Genomic DNA, 25306 nt, shown 5'->3' on the forward strand with positions numbered 1-25306 from the left:
ATCCCTCCCTGTCCAGCTGTGTAAGGAAAGACAGAAGGGCTTAGAGAAATTGACTTTTAAACTGGAGTCTTTAAAAACTCGACTTATTTTTCAAGCTCAGTTTATGTTGGATCACCCTGAACTAGAGGGAGGTGGAATGGGAAAAGTGCACCTGTGTGGGGACCAGCAGGTCTGACTGCAATGGAGCAGAGGGAGCCCTTTTTTCCCTGTGGGCTTTCCCAGGGTTCAGGCTGAGAGCAGTGCTTAAGATGAATCAGTAAATCAGGAGCATAAACCCAAGCTCAAGAATAAAAATATTGAGTGAAGTTTCCCCACAGGTAAAGAAGTAGCTTTGAGAGAATTCCTAAAATAACCCTATAGGGTTGATTCCAACAGCTTGGTCTCAGCTTTTCAATGTCTTGTTTCTACAGTCCACAATGCCCAGAGTTAGGAATGTCGAACAGCAGCTCCATCGGCCACTTCCTCCTGCTGGCATTGGCAGACACGCGGCAGCTGCAGCTCCTGCACTTCTGCCTCTTGCTGGGCATCTCCCTGGCTGCCCTCCTGGGCAACAGCCTCATCATCAGCACCGTAGCCTGCAGCCACCACCTGCACACGCCCATGTTCTTCTTCCTGCTCAACCTGGCCCTCAGTGACCTGGGCTCCATCTGCACCACTGTCCCCAAAGCCATGCACAATTCCCTCTGGGACACCAGGGACATCTCCTACTCAGGATGTGCTGCGCAGCTCTTTTTCTTTATGTTCTTCATTTCAGCAGAGTTTTCACTTCTGACCGTCATGTGCTACGACCGCTACGTGTCCATCTGCAAACCCCTGCACTACGGGACCCTCCTGGGCAGCAGAGCTTGTGCCCACATGGCAGCAGCTGCCTGGGCCAGTGCCTTTCTCAATGCTCTGCTGTATACAGCCAATACATTTTCCCTGCCCCTGTGCCATGGCAATGCCCTGGGCCAGTTCTTCTGTGATATCCCCCAGATCCTCAAGCTCTCCTGCTCACACTCCACCTTCCAAAATATTCGGATTTCATTGCTTGGTGTCTGTTTAAGTTTTGGTTGTTTTGTGTTCATTGTTTTCTCCTATGTGCAGATCTTCAGGGCTGTGCTGAGGATCCCCTCTGAGCAGGGAAGGCACAAAGCCTTTTCCACCTGCCTCCCTCACCTGGTCGTGTTCTCCCTGTTCATCAGCAGTGGCTTTTTTGCCTACCTGAAGCCCCCCTCCATGTCCTCCCCATCCCTGGATCTGGCCCTGTCAGTTCTGTACTCGGTGGTGCCTCCAGTACTTAACCCCATCATCTACAGCCTGAGGAACCAGGAGCTCAAGGCTGCAGTGTGGACACTGATGAGTGGACCATTTAGGAAACATTAAACATATGCCAATTTCTGCATATCTCTAGAAATAAAAGTTATCTTTGGTACTACTTGTTTGATTGGTTATGTTTTTTATTCTGTTTTCATTTTTTTAATATTCTCCCTAAACCAAGGCCATTTTTCTGCAATTTCTTATTTTGTTTCTATAGTCTTCCCTATGGCCTCGTTACTGTGTCAATAGGGAGCTGGTCTCTTGGTGGCTTTAAAGGAGCTAAACGATCTCACAGCAGAGTTTTCACAGGAGATCCCCCTATTGTTGCCTTCTCTGGAGCTGCAGCAGCAATGTCTGTGTGCAGAGCTGGAGGCAGATCAGTGCTGGCCCAGCAGCTGTGCCCAGCAGCAGCAGCAGCACTTGGTGTTGCCAGTGCTGCTGCCGTGGCCCTGCCCCACTGCCCTGGTGGCCCTGGTGTTGCTGCAGGGCCTGAGTGCTCTCAGGGCCGGGCGCAGCCCTGGGGGTGGCAGTGCCGGGGCTGCAGCAGGGACAGGCCATGGGCACTGCTGGGGCAGCGCTGACGCCTCAGCCCAGGGCCTGGGGGCTCCAGGCTCCTTGCCCAGGCTCTCTCAAGAACACACCCAGGCCAATGCTCAGCACAGAAAAACCACCGTGAGTAGCTCCAGGCTGGCCGTGGGCAGGCTGGGGGCAAACAGCATGGCTGGGGCTCTGCAAGGGCCCTGGGGGAGACGGGAAGGAGCAGTAGAGCAGGGGCTGATCCATCCCCAGTGCGCTGCACAGCCCAGGGCAGCTTCCCAGAGCGTCCTCATGGAGCTGCCAACAACATCCCCCCTCTGCAGCCCTGGCCTCTCCCCCAGCTCACACAGGTGCCCCATCCTTGCAGGCACAGACACGGCAGCACTGGCTCAGCAGCTCCCGTTTGCATTGCACACAGCAGGGGAATCACCCCCATGCTGTTGGTGTGGGGACATGAACCTGAGGGAGCACAAATGCCATCAGCCCCTGGGGCCAGCAAGGGCTGGGGCACACCAGGGAAACCACTCAGCTTTGTCCTGGCCTCTGCAGTCAGCCAGAAAGTTTGTTCCCATGAGCTGGGAGTTTCCTGTCCCACTGCAGCTGCTGTTGCTCAGAGCCAGGGCTGCCTGGCAGCTACCCCTAAACTGCCCTGACCATTTCCCTGGCTTCACCTTTGCTTTCTTTACTCTTTTCTTGTACAAATTTCTTCCTCTTGCCAACCCCTGTTCCCTCCCCTGCAAACAGCCCATCCCTGTTTGCCCTTTCCTCTCTGGCCCCACTCCCCATTGCAGTTCCTGACTTGGCCCCAGGGGAACGTCCCTTGGGCAGCAGGATCATCCTGCAAGTGGTGCAGGAATTGTCTGCAGGCTCCTACAGTGCCTGGTGCTGCTGCCTTGCCAGAGGCACCCCAGGCCAGGGGGGCACATCTGGGCTGCTGTGTCTGGCTCTGGGGCTCCCTGTTCTGGGCAGTGAGGAGGAGCTGCAGAGGCTCTGCAGGACTGACAGGATGGGCTTTGGGGCTGGCAGGAGAAGCTGAAGGACCTGGGATGCTGGAGCTTCTGAAGAGGAGGCCCAGGGCTCCTCCTGCAACTGCTCTTAGGGTGGTTTCAGAGAATCCCAGATTCAGCGATGTGGGAAAAGACCTTGGAGATCATCAAGTCCCACCTGACACCTGACACCGCCTTGTCGCCCCTGGGCCTCCTCTGCTCAGGAATAAACAACCCCAGCTCCCTCAGCCACTCCCCACAGCACTTCTGCTGCAGGCCCCTCCCCAGCCTTGTTGTCCTTCTCTGGACACGCTCCAGCCTCTCCATGTCCTTCCTAAACTGGGAGGCCACAACTGGACACTGTGGTCAAGGTGCTGCCCAGCCAGTGCCGAGCACAGGGGAGGAATCCCTGCCCTGTTCCTGGTGGCCACACCATTCCTGATCCAGCCAGGAGCCATTGGCCTTCTTGCCCACCTGGGCACACTGCTGGCTCATGCCCAGCCTGCTGTACATCAGTCCCTGCAGGTCCCTTTCTGCCTGGCTGCTCTCCAGCCACTCTGTCCCCAGCCTGTAGCGCTGCAGGGGTTGTTGCAGGCCAAAGTTCAAGATCCGGCACTTGGACTTGTTAAACGTGGCCTTGTTGGATTTGGGCCCTGGATCCAGCCTGTCCAGGGCCCTCTGCAGAGCCCTCCTGCCCTCCAGCAGATTCACACTCACACCCAGCTCTGTGTCATCTGCGAATGTGCTGATGCTGGACTCAATCCCCTCATGCAGATCATCAATGCAGATATTGAAACCCACACTGGCTGTCTCTGACCCCTCGGCCATCCTGTGGGTGCCCTGTGACGGCACTCAGGGTGATCTGTTCCATAACCTTGCTGGGCACCCAGGACAGGCTGACAGGCCTGGAGTTCCCCAGATCCTCCTTCCAGCCCTTCTTGGCAATGGGCTCACATTATCACCTCCAGTGCTCTGGGACCTCCTTGCTGAGCCAGCACTGATGGTAAATGATGGAGAGCAGCTTGGGGAGATCATCCACAGCTCCCTCATCCCACTAGGATGGATCCCATCTGATCCCACACACCTGTGAGCATCTGAGGGGCTCAGCAGGTCAGCAGCTTCTTCCTCCTGGATTACAGGGGGCTGTTCTGCTCCCTGTGCCTATCTACTAGCTCCGGAGAGCACTTGTCCTTAGGTAAACCTGTCCATATATTGCAAATTGAGAGAAACAAGATGTTAAGTAGCTCTGCCTTTTCCTTAACTTTAGTTGCTATATTCTCCACTGCATCCAAGAAAGAGTAGAGGTTCTCCTTATCCCTCCATTTCGTTTAACTTTTTCTATAAAAATATTTTGTATTTATTTACAGAAGTTGCCAGGTTAAGTTCTCATTGAGCTTTCATGTCTCAGCTTTTCTTTCTGCTTAACCTAATGACATCCTTAAACACTTCCTGCAATGCCAGTCCTTTTTTTCCCCTGAGTTCCCACAAAAGATCCATTGGCAGCCAGGCCAGTAATTTTCCTCATTAGCTCATCTTTTGCCACACTGGGACAGGCTGCTCCTTCCCCCTTAAGATTACTTTCTTGAAATGTGTCCATCCTTCCTAGGCCCCTTTGTTTTTAAGGGCTGTTTCTCTTTAAAAAAAAATCATTACCTGATTCAGTACTCCCCAAATTGCATCCTAACAGGCCAAAGTCTGCCCTTCCTAATTCCAGTGTAGAAGTTTTCTTGCTGCCCCTCCTTCTTTCTCAGAACATTGAACACTTGATTATTTCATGGTCACTGTGCCCCAGGCAGCCTCTGACCCCCACATCTGCCACCAGCCCTTCTCTGTTTGTGAACAGCAGCAGACAGAGCTTTCCTTGGCAGTGGGAGTGTTGCCAAAAATTTGATAAAACAGAAAACTCCTTAACACCAATGTAGCATTAAGAAGTAGTATTCTTTATTCAGCTGGATGCACGGGGGAGAGCTTCTCCCAAAGCCGTGCATGCTGAGAACAGGAAAGTTTCTGTTTATATTCTGTACATTGCACACATATTCATTGATTTTCCCAGATTAAACATAAATATGATAATCATTTCCCCAAAATCATTCACATATTTCCCCTCCCCTTAACCCATGCATTCTTCTGTCCTGGGGATCTCTCTGGTGGTCCCTGGTGGTCGTGGACCCCAATGTTCCAGTGGCACTGGCTGTGACATTGGTCACAAGGGTTGCAGGCGAAGAGAGAGGCGAGAACGTTGATCCATGATCAGAAGGCTTGATTTATTATTTTATGATATATATACTACATTATAACTATACTAAAAGAAATAGAAGAGAAAGGTTCTCAGAAGGCTAGCTAAGCTAAGAACAGAAAAAAAAGAATGAATAACAAAGATCTGTGTCTCAGAGAGTGAGCGGGAGCTAGCTCTGCCGTGACTGGTCAGTAAATCCAAATATCCACAGGAGACCAATCAGGGATCCACCCGTTGCACTGCACAGCAGCACATAACCATTTTTTACATTTGTTGCTGAAACTTCTCAGCTTCAGCAGGAAAAATCTTAATGAAAGGATTTTAATGAAAAGATGTCTGTGACACCTGGCTGAGCTGGCAGGACACTGAGGCTGCTGAACTTCCAGTTCCCCTTCTCACACAATGGGATTGTGTGGTTTCCATAGGCCTGGGGTTTTGGAGAACAAGCTCCAGGTGTCAGCTCACCTGGTGTAGACAATTTATCATCTGGTAACATGAGGCGACAGAGTGGGCTTTGACATCACAGAGTGGGTTATGTGAGGTGTTTGGGCAATATGACATCATATGCTACCTCTGTGACATCACAGAGCCGGCTGTGACATCAGAGGGCAGATGTCTGACATCACAGAGCAGACTGTGATATCACAGAGTTGGCTGTGACCAGCTGTGACCAACCATCAGAGATCAGCTGTGCGGCATTGGAGAATGGGCTGTGAAATCACAGAGCAGGCTGTGACATCCCAGAGGGGCTGTGTGACATCCCAGCAGGGCTGTGTCAGGTCACTGGGTTGGTCACTCTGCCCCAGCTCCCCCCTCACAGATTCTCCCAACAACTCCAATGCTGTTCGTGCCCAGCAGGGTCCCTGTCCCACGGGATCCCCCCGGCCCACCTGGAGCCACAGCCTCCACCAAAGGATGTTCCACAGGATCCACCCCAGAGCCTGACATGGGAACAAGGGGCCAGGGCTGTGTGACCAGGACATCAAGGACGGGGATTATCCAGGTCACTGTGGCCTGGGTGGGGTTCCCCAGGCTAGGAAAGATGTCTGGCAGCTGGAGCAGGGTCTGGGAAGGGCCTCCAAGGTGGGGCTGGAGCCCTTGGGCTGTGAGCAGAGGCTGAGGGAGCTGGGCTTGTCCAGCCCGGAGCAGGGAAGGCTGAGGGGCTCCTCATCCCAGCCTGGCAGTGCCAGTGAGGAAGGGATGGAGAACACAGAGCCAGGCTCTTGACCGGGGAGCCTGGTGGGAGACAAAAGCCAATGGGTGGAAGGGGAAAGAGGGGAGATCAGCCAGGACATGAGGAGGTGAAATGAGTCAGGCTGGTTTCAGCACTTCCTCACCACCAAAAGCAGCCTGACTTCCCTTCTCCATTCACCACTGAAAGCTTTCCAAATCAGGAATTGTTTGAGCTGTTTTGTCCCCACTACAGAACGAGCATCCTGATACAAGAACTTAATTGTGCTTATATCTATCACAGAACCACATTTGTCTGAAATTACTTTTAGTATGGAAATCACTTGTGGATGGTGGACTCATCAGACGCTGCTGGGATATTGCACATAGCTCAGGGAAGAGCGTGATTGTTATTAAATTGTGTCCTGTTCCACTGTGGTCCGTTGGCCATGAAGAGAATCTTTCCGTGCCTCTGAGTCTCATCAGTTCCTGACCCCCAAAGGACAGAAACCCTGATGAGCTGTGCTTCCCACTCCAGTGGTGGCACTTCCACCTTCCTCCATAGCCAGAGCAGAGCTCACTTGTACCGGAAAGTCCCTGGCAAAGGAGGGATGAAGGAAACAGGACAGGCTGTGGGGATCAGGTGTGGGGTAGATCCAGGGACAAGACTGACTTTTGCATTTGGTGGAGCTGTGCCTTCCCCTGACTTTGTTGGCTGTCAATAAATGAACATCCCTCTGTGTCTCAGGCAGCTCCTTCTCCAAGGAAAGCAGGTGGGAGTTGGAGCCAAGGAGCTGAAAGCTGCAGGTGCAGCCTGGGCTGGAGGGAGCTCAGATTTGCACAAGGCTGCTCTGAGAGCCAGGGCTTGGATGGGGGAAATGGTGGGGTGGGGGTAGGGACAGAGTCACATTGATTGTCAGCCGTGAAGGGTCTTGACTTTCATGTCTATTCAAACTACAAGAGGAGGTACTTGGATTCAGTGTCAGCTGGAGATTGCACGTATCAATAAATTAACAGGGAGAAGAAACCTAAATTGGACCTAGGAAATCTTTTCTCACTGTCTCTTTAAATAGAATCTATTCAACTTGAATACACTACTGGAATTCGTCTAATTAACCACAAAAGATTTGAAAATTAAATCAAATTACCCCCAGAAGCTTGGCTTGTTAAGGTGTTCTCAATGTTAATGAGCCCTGGGACACTGAATTCCTGCACTAAAGAGCTGAAGGCTGAACAAGCCTCTGGAGCAGGAAAATTCAGCAGCAGCCTCCAAGGTGCTGAGGATGTCAGCAGCCCCCACTGAGGCCATCCCTGCCCAGAGACCGTGGGGGAATGGGCAGACAAGGAGAGCGTCCCTGGGGCTGGGGCAGCACAACTAAGAGGCAGCAGCGGCTCCAGCTGGGAAATGGAGTGTGGAATGTGGCTGGGAAAGCCCTGCCTGGGCTGGGCCAAGCAGGACACACAAGCCCTGACTCCCCCCAAAAGCTCACTCAAAGAGACATTTTAGAGGAATTACAATTGCTTGTCTCCTCTGAGTTAAACTCACTGGAGAAATACCAGCAAGAGATTCTCAGGGGCTCAAAACAAAAAACAGCCTTTTCTGAGAATTTTAGACAATGAGAGAAAATTTGGCAAATGGTTTATTATGACATTGTAGTGGTTTTGGTTTGGTTAATTTAACATTTTTCTAATCTTGAGATTTCTTAATTAATGTATTGATGAGTGTGGTGGGTTTTAGTGTCAGTTTGTTATTTATGTATTTATTTTGTTGTGAGATAGGATTAGGAGAAAGGTAAAGTAGGCCTAACATTTTAAAAGGCTATCAAGAAATTTTTATTAAAAGTAAATTCAAAAAGAAAAAAGTAGTAAAAATGAAAATAAATTCTTTAGAACACTGTTTTTTCTTTTTAAAGTTTTCTTTTTACTGCCAATGTAAAGTAAACTTAAAATTTCTAGGTATTTACTATTTCTAGAATAGTCTTCTTTAAATTTACTTTGGGAGAGAAGTTTTTCTTGTAAATGTTATGGAGATTTTTTTACAAGAAGAAAAAAATTTTTTTTTTTTTTGATTCTTAATTCTGACATGGATAACATTTGTCTGAGGAACTCTTTTATTGTGAAGTTTTTGTTGCTACAAGCCTTTTTAGAGCTTATAGATGGGCCATGTTGACTTATGGGGTATTTTTTTAAAGATGAGTTCTTTAAGTGTAAAAGTTTTTATTTTTTACTTTTTAAATTATTTTTATCTCTGCAAATAGAGATCTTCTCTTGGGGATACTGGACTACTTTTTTTTTTTTTCCCCCCTGTTTAAATGTACCATGGAAATACTGATATTTTAACATTTGTTTAATTTTAGCATGCAGGTTTCTGTTTGATATTCATTTTTAATGGTTTTTTGTACTATAAAAAAAAGTTGTTTTTCTTTATATTTATAAAAGGATTTTAGTTTTATGATTAAGGTATTTTTCCTTCTTTTTTATTTGGGATTTAATTTCTTCATTACTGACTTGGATGGTTTTTTATTGTTTTTTTAATATGCATGTATTTTGTTGGTGTTTTTTTCCTTTTACTTGAAAGAGGATTGAAGCATTGAAAGGACTAACACCTGACCTGCCGGTAACTTGTGGTGGAAGTTCTGGTTGGGTTGTGTTAGGATTGGTTTTATGGTTGGGTTTTGGCTTTTTTTATGTTTAAGTTTTTAGTTGTAAGGTTATTTTGTATGGGTTGTAGGTTCTAGGGGTTTTTTGTTTTAGTTGTGTTGGGGGGAGGGGACTTGGTAAGATTTCAATAGCTGTGTCTTGCTTTGTTCTGGTTGGGGTTTTGTAGCCTCTTGTTTTCCTGTTTGGTAGTTGTTGGGATTTGGTTTGGTTAGAATGGGGACAATGTGGAGAGGGGCAGCCTGGGGAGGGGAGCAGGAGCTCAGCCCACGGCAGGGCTGCTTGGTTTGGTTGGGTTGGGTTGGGTTTAGTTTGGTTTGGTTTGGTTTGGTTTGGTTGAGATGGGGGCCAGGGCCAGGGCCCACTGCTTCTTTGTTGACTGGAAAAGAAAGAGGAGGTTCCTGGACTTTTTCATCTTTAACATTTGTGTTTCACACAGACGTGTTCAGTATCTCAGTGGTTTAACAGATTGTCACTTACACTAAAAAGTTTTACTTTTTAAAATTCTTCTCATCTCAAATCACAACAGACATTAAGTCAACATAAAACACTTCTCAAAGCATTGACTTGAGCCATTCAACTTCACAAATTCTAAGCCTGTTCCATTTAATATTAATCAAAATTTGCAGTAGCACAGAAACAGAAGACACAGAAAGAGAGCAAGGCAAAAAGATGCAGAGAAGCACACACACAGTTACCAACTCCTGGATTCAAGCACTGTTCAGGTGGAAATTCCAAGAAGAGGTAGGGTCAAGATGTGTGCTTGCCTTGTGGTCAGCCTTCAATACCCCTTGGTCTTCCTGGGCCCTTCCCCCAGGTGGGCCCTGGGCTCACTTGGTCCCTCAGGAGCTGGGCTGGGGCTGCAGAGGTGGCTGTGGAGCATTGCCTGTGCTGTGCCAGGGACTGGCAGCCACTGCTGGGCTGGGATAGAGGCTCCAGGGGGATTGGGGTTCCAGGGCAGGTCAAGGCTGGACCTGCCCCTTCCTCCCTCACACATGAAATGTTTTAGGCCAAAAATCTCCTCCAGTCTGACACAACAGGCAATGTTGGAGGTGGAACCCCAGTTCTGGCCATGGGCGCCTGAAAGAGAACAGCAGTTCTTTTCCATAGGAAGGAAAGCACAGAGCCCCAGTGTTTGGAAGGTTGGTGAGAGCCTCACAAGGCCAAGGCCAGGCAGACTTGTCAGGAATGGTAGATTTTGTCTGGGAGCAGTCTTTGGATTTAGGGAATTTTGGAGGTGACAACACAATCTCGGCCATGGACACCTGGAGAAGCAGGACAGTCCTTTCCCATAGGAAGGAAAGCGCAGAGATTTCCCCAATGTTTTGGGGACAGATGGGAAGTGACCCTTGTGAAACCACTGCAGCCAGATTTGTACTGGCAATATTCCTATGGGAACAATCCCTGCATATAAGGAAATTTGGAGGTGAAATCCCAAATCTGACCATGGGTTCCTGGAGGAGAAGGAGAGTTCTTTTCCATAGGAAGGAAAGCATGGAGTCCCCGTGCTTCAGCAGCAGATGAGAAGAGATCCTCAACATGCCAGGGTCAGCTGCACCTGTCAGGTGGCCCCTGGGAGGCCAAACCAACTAGACCTGTTCTTTGGTCCTTTGGTTTTATGGGGCCCCACACTGTCACAATGGTGCCTTGGATCTATGAGGCCCCACAGTGCCATAATGGTGACCTGTTTCTATGGGGTCCAGCAGTGTCACAATGGTCCCTTGATTACAAGAAGACCTGCAGTGCCACAATAGACCCTTGGTTCAATGGAGTCCACAGTGTCACAATGGCCCCTAGGTTCCAGAAGGCCCCAGAGTGTCACAATGGTCCCACTGATTCCATCAGGCCTTGCAGTGTCACAATGGTCTCCATGGTTCCCCAGGTCCCACAATGTCATGTGACTCTTCCTTTCCATGAGCCTTGCAATGTCACAATGGACCTTTGGACCCTGGGGGTTTGCAGTATCACAATGGTCTCTTTGGTTCCACTGTGTCACAATGGAGCATTGATGACAGGAGGCCACTCTGTGTCACCCTGGAGCTTTGGTTCCATGCAGGCCTGCAGTGTCACAATGAACCCTTGGTTCAATGGAGTTCCACAATGTCACCATGGCCTCGAGGTTCTATGAAGCCCTGCAGTGTCACAATGCTTTGCTTATTCCATGGGGCCTCATAGTGTCACAATGATCTCCATGATTTCATGAGTCCCCTCAGTGTCACAATGGCCCCTTGGTTCCATGAGGCTGTCAAGTGTCTAAGTGAAGTTAAATGCAGCTAAGAGTTGGTTTTTTGCTAAGTTTTAAGTTTTATATAAGTTATAGGCTAAGTTAAATATTGTTAAGTGTTAGTCCTCTTTTAAATTGCTAAGTCATAGGTTATAATTGAAGTTAAATACTGTTTAGCAGCATTTAAATTCACTTAGACCTTGTGACTTAACCTTACCTACATGCCTGACTGACTCAGCTATCCAAGGCACTCCAACCCCTCAGAGAGCAGCATTTCTGCCACATTTCCCCAGCACAGGCACTCCTGTGTGCACACAGACACAAAGAGTCAGTGCAAGGCACCTGTGAGAAATTCCCCTGAGGGAAGGGAATGCTCCCTGTGGATCCTTTGGCATCTCCCCAGGGGGTGAAGGGCAGAGCCTGGAGGAGTGGGGGAATCAGCCCAGGCTCTGTCGTTTTTCAGGATCCCCGAGTGCAGCAAACGGGAGAGTTCCCGGCTGGGAGAGGCCCCACTCAGAGGGAGTTGCTGGCCCAGGAGTGTCACTCTCGGACACAAAAGAACACAAGCTCACATCGTTGTTCTCATGGTGAAGAAAAAAGGGCAAGTTTATTTTCTGGCTCCAACATTTACAGTTTTCCAAAAGTGACAGTGGATTGGAGGGTGACAGTGACACCTCTCCAATGACACTGGACAAACCAACAGTCCATCAACTGTCTCCTCCTCCATAAAGGAATTCAAAACAATGAGTTATTTATAGAAAGTGTGTGAGAAAGTTCACTACAAGAATGTCAACATCAGAAGGCTTAGAAAATCTTAAAAAACCAGGGCAACATCTCACAGTTTTCCTTTAAAAAAGAAAAAAAAAGAAAATGAACAGTATGATAAGGAAAACATGAACACTGTTCAGTGTCCACTTGCAGAGGAATCATCAGAGTGATCACTCTCATCATCTGCATCCAAATCATCACTCAATGATTCCCCCGCTTGATGCCTTTCAGGTTGGTCACGGTTTCCATCTTGCTCATCAGCTGGATTCTGTCTCTGCAGTCGCAGGTCAGGGTGAACACACTTCGAAGGTACCCAGTGTACCCCGTGTGTGTGGATACACAAGCATACCCGTGCCCCGAAGCGATAAGGTCATAGGGACCTTCCCCCTGTTTGGTGACTAAATTCTGCACCTGAACCTTCACTCAAGGCTGATGTGCCTCGTACACAGCCTGCAACGAGAGATGGTGATTCAAAATGACAGGGTTATTTGAGTTCTGCGGCACAGTGAGATGATTGATTGTGCACAAGGCTTTTGCCAACCAACTGTGCATGGTTTCACTCTGCATTCCCCGTTTTTGTTTTTGAAGAACCTGCTCCAGAGTACCATGAGCGCATTCTACAATAGCTTGACCAGTCAGAGAATGAGGGATACCAAACTTTTATGAGACACCCCACAACTGCAGGAACTGCCGCACTTTTTGTGATGCGTAAGCAGGAGCATGGTCGGTTTTCACAGCAGAAGGTATGCCCAGAACGGCAAAGGCCTGCCTCCATTGGGCAAGGACGTCACAGGCCTTCTCCCCAGTGTGAGCTGAAGCCCAAATCGCAGAGGAGAACATGTCCACCGTGACATGAACATACTTGAGCCAGCCAAACTCGGCAACCTGGGTGACATCGGTCTGCCAAAGCTCCAAGGCCCTAAGGCCTCTGGGATTTACCCCAGCCGGCAAAGGCGGAGCAACTGCGTGGCAGTCATCACATGACTCAACAATGTCATGAGCCTTAGCTGGCATCAGCTGAAACTGCTTCTGCAAGGTATGTGCGTTTTGGTGGAAAAACCCATGCGATGCCTTGGCTGAGGCGCTACCCATGCTGGGTTAGTCAACTTGTCAGCGCTCGCATTACCTTCCACTATAAAGCCCGGCAAATTGGTGTGACTCCTCACATGCAGAACATAGAATGGATGAACCCGGGCCTGAATGGCACACCACAAGGTCTTCAGCAAATGAAACAAGGCAGGTTTACTGAGCTCCTTCAAAACCGAATGACCCAAACTCTGTGCAGTATCAGCCACATAGGCGGAATCTATGACCAAGTTGAAAGGTTCCTGGGAAAATTTCCCAAATGCCATGACAGCAGCCTTCAGATCAACAACTGGGGTGACCCATCCTCATGGCCTTCCAGAACCTGCCGCTCAGATCCATCCCTCCAGGTAACAATAGCCTTTCCTATTCTCCCTGAACTGTCAGTGAAGACGATGGGTCCTTGCACGGGTTCCTGACTATTCTTGGGCTGCAAAGGGATTTGTGTGAATTTTGCCATATGCAGTGGCCTACGGCAGGGCAGATGATAAATGATCGGCCCTGAAAAATTTTCCAGAGCACTCTGCAGGGACACACTGTTTGCAAAGCTCCAGTTAAATCCTGCCATTGCACCGGGAGTATGATCTTTGCAGGATCTGCGCTCACCAATTGCAAACACTATTGCCGGCATTTGATTATCATGCGAGCAATCAGCTCAAACAATGCAACTGCCGTCTTCTGCAGATTATGGGGCAGAAAAACCCATTCCAACACATGCAAGGAATCAGACCATTTGTCACTCAATTGGCCAATGATGCCCGTGGGATACAAATCTGGAGTGGTGATGAACACAGTGACATCAACAGAGAATTCAATGCGATGAACTTGGCAGGCCAAAACAGCTTGCTGAACCACCTCCAACACCTTATACGCCTCAGGGGTCAGTGTGCGAGGTGACTTTAGATCAGAATCTCCTTTCAACAAATCATACAGAGGAGACAGCTGTGGGTCGGTTAGCCCCAAGTACGGATATTACCAAGTGATGACACCTACCAATTTCTGAGCATCATTCAGTGTCTTCACAGAATGCACAAATCACACCTCCTGGTGACGGATTGTCCGTTCCAGAATTTTGACCCACAAGTATTTCCAAGGTGGTTGTTGTTGAACCTTTTCTGGAGCCACCTAGAGTCCATGAGCATGCAAAGTATAGAGCAACTGAGGCTGAATCCTCAGCAGCTCATCCTGGGTGGATGCGGCCACCAAAATGTCGTCCATATAATTATATAGATGTGCATTAGGAAACTGCTTGCGAACTCCAGACGAGGCACTGGCCACATGCCACTGGCATATGGCAGGAGAATTGCACATGCTCTGGGGCAATGTTTTCCATTAAAACCACTGTGCGGGCTCAGCCTTGTTAATCGCTGGCACTGAGAAGGCAAACTTTGGTCAGTCATCAGGATGCAAAGGAATCGTAAAGAAACAATCCTTCAGATCCACAATGAGGACCGGCCAGTTTGAAGGAAGTATGGTAGGAGATGGCATGCCTACCTGCAATGTCCCCATGCTTACCATCATGGAATTAACCTTTTAGAGGTCTTGCAAAACCTCCATTTCCTAGATTTCTTTTTGATGCACAGGACAGGAGTGTTCCAGGGAACCGTAGAAGGCTCCACATGACCCTGGTCCAACTGCTCCTGCACCAGATTCTGAAGGGCGACCAATTTATCTTGAGGGAACGGCCACTGCTTCTCCCAGACAGGTTTGTCCACCAGCCACCGTATAGGAGGCATAGGACACTCTGCGCCCTTCATCACAGTGGCCCCCATCAAAAACCCGTCCCGATGCACAACCCTCAGACAGACTGAACATCCCTCCCCCAGAGGTTGGGAGGAGTTGAAGTAACATGAGGCCTAACCCAGGCTGTCTGTCTCTCCAGATTCATGACCAGCACAGGCCGTTTGCTCATGTAGCATTCCGCCGTCCCTCCCAGGCATGCAAGAGATATCCCCACTGGATCCAGGGACCACTCTGGGGGCCAGGCGGCAAGGGAGAGAAGCGTGATGTCAGCACCTCTTTCAAGAAGCCCACAGAGATGGATCTCCAACGGCATCGCACCAGGAACAGACAGGGTACACAGCATCTCGGGACAGTCCTTGGTCAGGACAGCAGTCCAGCGAACTTGAGGCAGCCCAGTGGATCCAAAGCCACCAGCTGGACGCGACTGGTCAGCTGTCCTGCGAACAGAGAACTTAAAAGGCACAAGTTGAGCAAGTCGCATCCCTTTCGGGATCGTGACGGGAGGGGGTGGGTGTGGAGACCATGGCACAAATCTGCCCTGTGAAATCTGCATCAATGAGCCCCAGGTGAACAATCATGCCCTGAAGGGTGGCACTAGACCTCCCCATCAGGAGAGCACTCATGCCCCCGGCAAAGTGACCAAAGTCATCCAGGGGTACCTTGTGTATTTTACAAGATTCTAAGACAACTGTTGCTGTGGTGCAGACATCCACCCCTGCTGATCCGTGGGTGCTGGCTGCAAGCTGGCAAAGGAGACCTCCATCATCTTCGGGGTCTGGAGAGAAGCTTGTGTCTGAGCACGTCCCTGCTGCGTGCTCCGCTTCACGTTTCCCGAGCCTGGTAAAGCCTGGCCATTAACATGAACAGTCGCCTAGCAGACGTTGGACATGTGATTCGAACTCACACACTGACCACATAAGAACAGGGGAAATTTGAACCTCTGTGCTTTCTTCCCCTGCTTCTTGCCAGCCTGCGCAGTCCCCTGCTGTGGCCGCCCGCCCTGCGGTGCTGCCCAGACTGGCTGCACAGCGGCAGCCACGGCAGCCAACTTCTGACCCTTGGGGATGATGTCCGCACAGGCCTCTACCATCTGAGAGACAGCAGGAAAACCAGGCACAGCCGCTATGACCCTCCTACAAGCATCATTCCAATTACACCTCACATGGTTTGTAAACACAATCTCTGTGCCACAGGATCAGGCACCTGCCTCTCCACAGACGCAGTCAGCCTTGCTGCAAATGCCATGAAAGGCTCATCATCCCCCTGGACAATGGTTGCAAACAGCTGCCTCGGAGCAGCCATTTCCAGGGTCTGAACAATCGCTGCCGTGCCCAGTGTGTGGCACTGGTCAAGCACAAGGGGATCTAAGCCAACATGCCCCTGAGCATTTTCATAAAGCCCTGTGCCCAGCAGCATGTCAGTGACATCCACACGCCTGGGGTCCTGTGGTGCCAGCACAGCATTCAGCACCACCACTTGGGCCGCCAAACGAGCCCACTTGGTCTCAAAAACATCAAACTGCAAAAAGTCAAAAAGCGAATGTGCTGCACGTCAGAGGTCATGAGGTGTCAGCACATCCATAACAACCCTCCCGAGAGTCTGCATAACCTCAGGAGACTCCAAACCATTCTGAGCAACCGCATCATGGACTTCCCTCTCCAGCTTATACAAAAGCAGTTCATGGGTGTTATGAGCAACACCCCTGAGCATAGGGAAAGCCTGGGGACCTTTCGACAAAGCCACAGCACCTGCTGTGTCCCGGTACATGGGCCCCACAGGGACAAGAGGAGATGATTGACTGATGATGATCAACACCACTCGCCCCTGCACCCCTTGCAGCCAGAGGAGCCCCCTCCATGACCATGCAGATGCTGTGAGGAGGCAGGCTCACACATCTCATCTGACTTGGTTTTGGCTTCTTGCCAGAAACGCTCAGGATTCCTCGGACGCACGGTCACCTTGCATGAGGAAAGTGTCCACAAATTTGGTAAGGAAGTGCCACGGCCCCGGGCACCCACCGGCCTCCTGCCAGCTGTGTTGGTATTCACACTAAAGGTAAATACCTCAGCAACCTGTTGTGCCACAGCCCTGGCAGGCGCGCTTTAGCAGGCACAGGTGCCAGCACAGCCTGCAAGCCCAGTGTGGCCTGGGACGATGTGATGGTGGTCACAAGGGTTTTCAAGATGAGAGAGAGAGACAAGAATGTTGACTCCATGATCAGAAGGTTTGATTTATTATTTTATTATATATATACTACATTATAACTGTACTAAAAAGTAATAGAAAGGAAAAGGTTTCTGGGAAGACTAAGCTAAAAATAGAATCGAAAAGAATGAATAACAAAGATCTGTGTCTCGTCAGAGAGCAAGAGCAGCTCTGCTGTGAGTGGTCAGTAAATCCAAACATCCACAGGAGACCAATCAGGGATCCACCTGTTGCATTGCACAGTGGCAGAAAACCATTGTTTACACTTTGTTACTGAAAGGTCTCAGCTTCAGGAGGAAAAATCCTAATGAAAGGATTTTAATGAAAAGATGCCTGCGACAGACCGAGACCGGCCCGGGGCCCTGTCCCCAACATGGAGGAGGGGAGGGGCGCCGAGAGAGGTGCAGCCCGTGGAGCCACATCACTGCAGAGCGGCACAAGGGAGCCTGGCACAGCCAAAACCAGCCCGGGGGAACTATCGCCATCTCCCGTGTTGGACCCGTCCCTCAGCACACCATCCCAGGGTGGGGAGAGAGCTCCACATTGCACAGAAACTCAAACTTCCCCTCCTCCATGTCCGAGACAGAAGGGCTCCACTGGGAACTCCGAGGGGCACAAGAACCAAACCCCCGCCAAAGATCCTCACACTTTTTCCACTGCACCAGCAGCGATCCCACGTCTACAGTGCAATCATCAAAGAGGGCCTCCATGAGGTGTACCCCCACAAGAGACCACTCCTCCTTGGAGAACGGCTTTGCAGAGTCCAAAAAGAGCCCTCGGTCTCGGGCCCACAGAAACAATCGCTCAAAATCATTCCAGGAAATAGAAACCTGTTTCCACTCCAGGACCCCTCCTCCAGAGATCTAAAATGAGAGAATCCTCCTTGAAACCCACAGCGGTTGCCATTACTCCAAGAACAGCAGGCAAAGCAGCAAAGAGGGGTGACAATAAAACCTCACCAGCAATCCGGACTCTGTCTCAGCCTAGGCTGCAGTACACTTTGGCAGTCACGAGATTTCACTACAGGACAGAAAAGAACAGAAGCACACACCGCTGTTCTCAAGGTGGAGGAAAAAATGTTAAGTTTATATTCTGACTCCAACATTTATAGTTTTCGAAAAGTGACAGCGGATTGGAGGGTGACAGCGCCACCTCTCCAATGATACTGGTCAAACCAACAGCCCTTCAACTCTCTCCTCCTCCATAAAAGGAATGCGAAAAAATGAATTATTTACAGAAATTGTGTGAGAAAGTTCACTACAAGAATGTCAACATCATAAGGCTTAAAAAATGTTAAAAAACCAGGATGACACAAGTTGGGCTAAACTTGACCTCTGCTGACTGCTTCTCTGGTGACTGCCCCTGGCACCACTGGGGCTCACTTGTTTCCTTCCTATAGACACCATTGTGACACTGCAGAGCATTGTGGAACCAATGAGCCATGGTGACACTTAGGGACTTGTGGAACCAAGAGGAACATTGTGACCCCGCAGTGTACCATGGATCCCAGTGGCAACTGTGACACTCTGGGGCCTCGTGGAACCAAGAACATCTTTCTGTTCTCTTCGAACCAAGAACATGTGGCCCAGTTGGGCCTCATAGTCCCAAGGGGCCAGTGTGAAGCAGCAGGGCTTTGTGGAACCAAGAGGCTATTGCTGCATTTCATGGCCTAGTGGAGCCAAAGGGCCATTGTGATCCTGGAGGGCACTGTGGATCCATGGAGAACATTGTGGCATTGCAAGGCCCCATGGAATCAGGGAGACAATTGTGACCCTGCAGGGGCTCATGGAAGGAAGGGGCCATTGTGACACTATGGGAAGTTGTGGAACCAAGGGAATCATTGTTGCACTACTGGGCCCCAATGGAACCAAGGGGCCATTGGACACAGCGGGACTTCATGGAACCAATAGACCATTATGGCACTGTGGGGCCTTGTGGAACCATGGAGACCATTAAGATCCTTAAGGACTTGTGTAATCAAGTGACCGTTATGACACCTGAGGGCACCATGGAAGCAAGGAGCCATTGTGACACTGCAGGGCCCTGTGGAAGGAAGGGAACATGAAATAGGTGTTGCTGCCTTGGTCTCCCAGGGGTCACTTACAGGTCTGGCTGACCTTGGAATGCAGAAGGCCACTCCCATCTGCCCCTGAAACATTGGGGCTCTGGGCTTTTCTTTTCATGGAAAAGAACTGTCCATTTTTTCCGGGCATCCATGGCCAAAATTCCGATTCCACCTCCAAATATCTGTGTATCCAAGGATTGCTCCCAGACAAAAGTTGCCAGGACAGACAAGTCTGGCTGGTCTTTTGTGGGATCTCAGCACCTCAGGACGGAGGTGCAGAGTGGCCGAGATCACCCTTGGGGGGCTCGGCAGTCCTGGAACGTTGCCAGAAGTGTCTGGTGGCTGGACTTTGATCCTACACAGGAGACGACACCTGTATCAGGATGGGAGGATTTCACTGGGTGAATGGTGAAGGGATAAGTTAATTAGAGTGTAAAACACAGGGTTTAGGATTTCTGTACAGGGGGGTCTAAAGAAGTAAGATGGAGGAATTGGGGCGTGTCCTGTTCTTCTTCTTCTTCTTCTTGGCCTCCATCTTCTGTGGTGATGTTGGCACTTTGGGATTGGTTATTACTAAAAGTGCACCGGTTAATAAGGGTAGAAGGTATTGGGGAAAAATTATAAATATTGTATACGTAACTTCGAGTATAAAGATAAGTGACCGCCCCGGGGGCTCTCAGTGTGCCCATGGCTGACATGCTGTGCAGACCTCTGTTGGGCCGAAAGAAAATATTTTAGATAAACAATTAATAAACACCGAGACCGAGAAAAGATCTGAAGTCTCTTCTCGTCCTTTGAAGTGCCGGACTGTCCAAGGCCATCCCTGGGCCTTTCCAGGCCACCTAAACAGCCGAGAAACTGACAGTCTTTGACTCCTGAGGGGCAGCACTAACCTGTTTTCCAAGCACTAGAAAGGGCTTTCTGCTTTTCTTTTTATGAAAAAAAGACCACATCACTTTTGTCCAGGCACAAATGTTTTAAGTTAGAACTCCACATTCATCATTTCAACCATCCAAGGGTTGTTCCAAGCAAACCTGCTCGGACAGACAGGTCAGGCCTGCCTTGGCCGCTGATGGCTGCCGTTCATCAGCTCTTGAAACATTGGGGCTCCGTGGTTTCCTTCCTAAGGAGACCAATGTGACACTTGGGAGACTTGTGAAATGAAGAGGCCATTGTGACACTGCAGAGCACCATGGATCCAAAGGACCATTTTGACACTGTGGGGCCTCATGGAACCAAGGACATCATTGTGGCTCTGTTGGGCTGCATGGTCCCAAGGAGCCAGGCAAAGTAGTGGTGTGGGAGTTAGCCCAGCTGTAACTCAGAGTCAACCAGATTTTACCCTGGAAGAACTGGGAGTGAGTTTCAAGCCCTAACAATCATTTGTTTAACTTAGGCTGAGCTTGAGAGTTCCCCCATAAGCCTTTAGTGTTGTTATGCTAAGTTGTCGAAGTTCTCCTCCCCTACTGGTTACTTGTTTCTCCCATATGGTTATTGTTCTGGAGTGTTCTACCCTTAAGTGTATATATTGTTGCTTCGCGTTTATCTCAGGTCTTTGAATCCCACCCCTCATACTGTGCTCGACTTCTCCGTGTTAATTATTTTTCACCCTGTTACTAAAGATCTTTTAGGGCAACTCCATTGATCCTGCTTGTAGGATCAACATGGGGTAGGACGTTTGGGACAGACAGAGACAAGAGATGTCTGAAGCCAGGTCTTGGAAGTTGTGGTTTATTGCAAAGGGTGTGGGTGCAGCAGCCTTGTTTGGAGCTGCCAGCCACAGCTCAGAGCAGGCCCGAAAGAGGAGCTCGAAAGAGGCGCCCAAAATGGATGCCCAAAAGAGGAGGGGAGTTCCCATTACTATACAATAAATCTTCTTCTGTGCTGCATATTCTAATTTTCACTAACCAATCTAGTACAAGATAGAAATCTTATAGCATTTACATACAGCCTATAAGAATCATTACATTACCATACTGTGTTACATTTTAAACCCTGAAAACAACTCTGTGGACTCCTTCTGAAAAGCTAGTAGGGTCTGCTCTGACCCTTGGACTTCTCTGCAAGCAGAGGATATGGTTTCATCAAAAGAAGATTACCTTTAGCCCGCCATACCATTGTTTTCCAGTTGTCCAGTAACTAAGGCTTTGTATCTCAAGGCTTACTTTTTTTTCAATCTCACTTATAGTTTCTATATTCTCAAAATCTTTTGCCAGGCAATCATATTTATAAGGCCTTCCTGTTTCATCTTCCCCAGCATCTGCTTCTTTTCATTTTAACCACCCTTGCCCTGAAGTTGGAGAACCAGAAAGGTTTGTCATACCCACCCTCATTGCGACCTTTGGCGCCCGAAAAGGGACCCTGACATTCAGTCATATCAGCTGGGGTTAGCTGATGGATAGGCCAGCGCTCCCCGGGATTTTGGATTGTGCTGGGCTGGCACATTCATCATTGCTTTGTGGGACCTTGGCCAGGATCTCCAGGGACAATGATGGTTGCACCTACGTAGGATTGCAGGTGGGTTTGGGGAAAGGCAGAACAATTATTGCCCATTTTTCCACTGTGTTTTTACAATATGCATCCACATCCCATAACTCATTTGGGGTGTTCCAGTGGCTCTTCCACCTAAGGCAGAGAAAGAGAAAAATGGGCAGCTGGAAGTCCAAAGTAGAAAGCTGTGTATATGGATGCTTTAAGTTAATTCTCACTGATCGTGACCAAGTATCTTCAAAGAACAAATTAAAATCAATTCTGAGGTGGATCATTAAAAATTTTCCAGATGTCCGTGAGCCTGACCATCCTCCCTCTATCTTGGCTCCTCCACTTCCTGCTACCACAACCTTCTATTCTGCCCTGAATGAACCTCCAGACTCCACCCCCATGACTGCAGGTCACGCCCCTACTTTCAATCATTCCACGTTCAGCATGAGCCATGCCTCCAGAAGTCCAGCCTTGAAGTCTGCCATCCTAAATCAAGACCCTTCCTCCCCAACACCTGACAAAATGGCAGCGCCATTTACATAACCCTCTGGCAACAATATAACCCTATGCTCAAGGTACTAAGCCCAACTGTCACACTATTTCTAATCCAAATAATTCTCTTCCAAGTTATTCTTCCTCCCGAGAAGACAGTTTCGATTCCCCAGAGCCACCCCACCCGTCAACCCCAGAGGATCACTACGAAAGGATCTGGAAAGAATTGGTTAAGGAAGGAGACTGGCAAATAGTCTCAAAATTCCTTGTGGTCCCTGTATGTTATGAAAGAAGGGGGAAGAATCCCAGGTATCAGCCATTGGTTTATGGGGAAATAAAGGAGCTGTGTAGGGCAGGTAAAGACCATAGGAAGGACTTACCTTGTTTTAATGGCCTAATGAGGGCCATGTTTACAGCACATGTCTTAACCCCCTATGATTTAAAATATATTATGACCATGTTGTTCTCACCTACAGAATACACCCTGTGGGGAGGGGGATGGAAGTGTTTGCTGAATCAATTAATAGCAGACTATGCTAATAATGAGGCAAGGGCAGAATTGACAATCAACCATCTAGCTGGAGAAGGACAACACAGCCTACCAGACGATCAACTAGTAGGTATCGCCAGAGAAGTATTAAATGATACCAAAGAGATGGCTTTGAAAGCTTTAATCCAGGTATCAGATGGTAGCACTCCCAATTTGGACTACTTGGGTGGCTGCAGCTAAAGCTTTAGGACAATCAGACCATCTTGGGTGCCTGTTAAGTAAGCAAACCAATGCTACCTCCCTCACACTGAGTGGCCTGCTCTCAGAGACAGAGACCATCAGACATGCCACCTTGCAAAAGAGAGATAAAGTTTTTATTCTGGGCACATGGGCACAGCTGTGTAGACTCTGAGGGCATGTGTTGCATTAACATCTCCAGCCACAGCTAGTCAATCCACAAGAGCATTCAGATACTGAAGGAAGGTTTCAAGAAGCTTCAAGTGGAAAACAAAGTCTGGGTCAAGAAACTCTCCCAATCCAAGGGACTAAAGGGTTGGATGCTGTCTAGCTAAAACAGGAATATTCATTCTCTTAGTGGTTGTTGTTTTATTGTTAAATGTCCCATGTTTGTTTGGATGCTTTTAGAATGTCTTACAAAATTCTTTAAGTTCCATCTTTATTGTAAAACAGAAACGGGGAAGATACCCAACACAGGCTCCTCATGGACTCCTTGGAAAAGAGAATTGGAAGCCAGGATGGCACAAAAACCTCTCAGACACTCAGTTTGGGAAGGAAACACCTTAAAATACCTGAAAGTATTCTTAAATACATAAAGTACCTTAAAAAATCTTGAGTATCTTTAGGCATTAATGAGCCCCACTGAGTGTCAGTACAAAGCTCTCAAGGGACTCGTGAAAGCAGTTAATTGAGGCCATGATTGCACAAAACTCTCACAGAGTCTATATCAAAAGTGAAACACCAAGTACCTTAAAATAACTGAAGTACCATGAAGTATTAATGAGTCCCATTGAGTGTTGTTACTGACAAAGCCTCTCAAGGGACGAATTACAGCAGATAATTGGAGGCCATGATTGCACAAACCTCTCAGAGACTCCAAGGCCAAAGCCAAACGCAAAGTCCTTTCAAAAACCTGCAGTCCCTTCAGGGAGCATTAAAGACCCCCCAGGGCCATTGCTGAGCAAGGCTCCCCAGGGACTCCTTCCAGCAGATCCTTGAGGCCTCTGGGATGTGGGCTGGGGGGGGGGTGCTGAGGGCAGGACAAGGGGCTGACGGTGCCCAGCCTGCCTGGGGCTGTGCCAGGAGGCCCCCGTGCCTCAGGACAAGGTGTGTACTCACAGCCCTTGGTGGCACAGACCCTGCTGTGCCCCAGGGCACCAAGACTTGGCTTCTCTTTGTCCCCACCTTTCATCACTGCCTCCACTTCTCTGCTCTTCCTGGGGACACTTTCTCAGTTTTGTCCCTCAGTGGGACCCATTAAAAGTCCAAGAAACTTTGGAGTTGGATTCTGACTTGGTGTTCTGGAGAAGTTTCTTCAGCTCCCTCTCAGGGACTGATGTTCAGGGCCTGAGCACAAAGCCCCAGAGGCTCATTAAAGTACTTGTGCTGTGTCTGTGCTGCTGAGCTGGGCTGGACTCCTGGAACAGAGGCAGCTCCTGGTAACCAAGAAGAGCTTCAAAAGCACATTTCTCTTGTTGAGCAGCTCTTCTCCAGCCCAGCAGGGCTGGGACACTGCCTGCAGCCACCCCGGGCACAGCACAGAGGCACAGAGAGCTTCAATCAGTCAGGGCTGGGAAGGTGCTGAGAAGTGCCTGGGGCAGAATCACTGCCGGCCCTTGGCACAGGAACCTCTGACTGCAGGACAATGCAGCTGCAGCTGCTGGAGCCATCTCCTGCAGTTGGAACATCCCAATGCCTACAGACCCTGTGAGTACATTCTCTGATTGTTTCTTGTGCTGCAGAGCAGCCAGGGGTGCCCAGGGCTGTCCTGCAGAGCAGGGTCCTGCAGCCCAGGGCTCAGTGCTGGGGCAGGGACTTTGCTGCCTGCCAGGGACAGCTCTCAGCAGCCCTGGCAGCTGCTCCCAGCATTGGGGAAAAAGATCTGGGTGGGAGGAGACAGCTGGTAAGACTTGAAAGTGTTCTCCTTGTGTGTGGAGGTTGCTGCATTGTTCAGGACTGCTCCCATCCCGGCATTTAACTGCAGAACATTTCCAAGTAGATTATACAGGGAGTACAGCAAGGCAAGGGATGCATAAAAGGGAAAAATTTATTAATCTACTGCTTTGGCTTGCTGGGATGGAAAATTGCACATAGATATTCATCTCTCGGTTCGTGTTTAGAAAAAATAAATAATTTGATCTCAGCTCTGAATAAAGCAAGCAGTGACAGAAATCAGCACAGGACCCCTCACAGGCAGTGTCAATATCCCTTCTCCAGCCTCCTCAGGGTTGGTCTGATGTTGCCATCAGAGCCTGCTGAGCCAGAGCTGCCCCTGGGCAGGGAGGGGTCTACAGGGCAGAGCTGAGCCCCCAGGGCTGGACTGGGCTTTGGCAGCACTGGCAGGGCCCATCCCTGGGCACAGGGAAGCAGCTGCTGGCAGGGACAGCTCCAGGCAGCAGAGCCCTGAGCAGGCAGTGGGGGGAAAGTTCCCCCAGGCTGTGCTGGGATATTTCAAGTCCTCTCCAAACGCAACTATTCCATGGTTACTTTTCTTACAGATCCCCATGCCAAGACACAGCAAATGTCCAACAGCAGCTCCATCAGGCACTTCCTCCTGCTGGCATTGGCAGACACGCGGCAGCTGCAGCTCCTGCACTTCTGCCTCTTGCTGGGCATCTCCCTGGCTGCCCTC

The 25306-nt window shown here is 49.4% G+C and overlaps 1 protein-coding gene across 1 annotated transcript; it reads left to right on the plus strand.

Moving 5' to 3' along the window:
- Window positions 1-771: 771 nt before the first annotated feature.
- LOC134433344 (olfactory receptor 14J1-like) lies at window positions 772-3638 on the plus strand (the record flags this gene model as incomplete). The annotated part of the gene is made up of 2 exons (XM_063182201.1): window positions 772-1323; window positions 3597-3638. Coding segments are annotated over 2 exons (594 nt in total), but the record flags the coding sequence as incomplete, so codon positions are not given.
- Between the last annotated feature and the right edge of the window lie 21668 nt (window positions 3639-25306).

Source organism: Melospiza melodia, unplaced genomic scaffold (genome assembly GCF_035770615.1).
Source record: "Melospiza melodia melodia isolate bMelMel2 unplaced genomic scaffold, bMelMel2.pri scaffold_18, whole genome shotgun sequence".
In the NCBI taxonomy this organism is placed as follows: Eukaryota; Metazoa; Chordata; class Aves; order Passeriformes; family Passerellidae; genus Melospiza; species Melospiza melodia.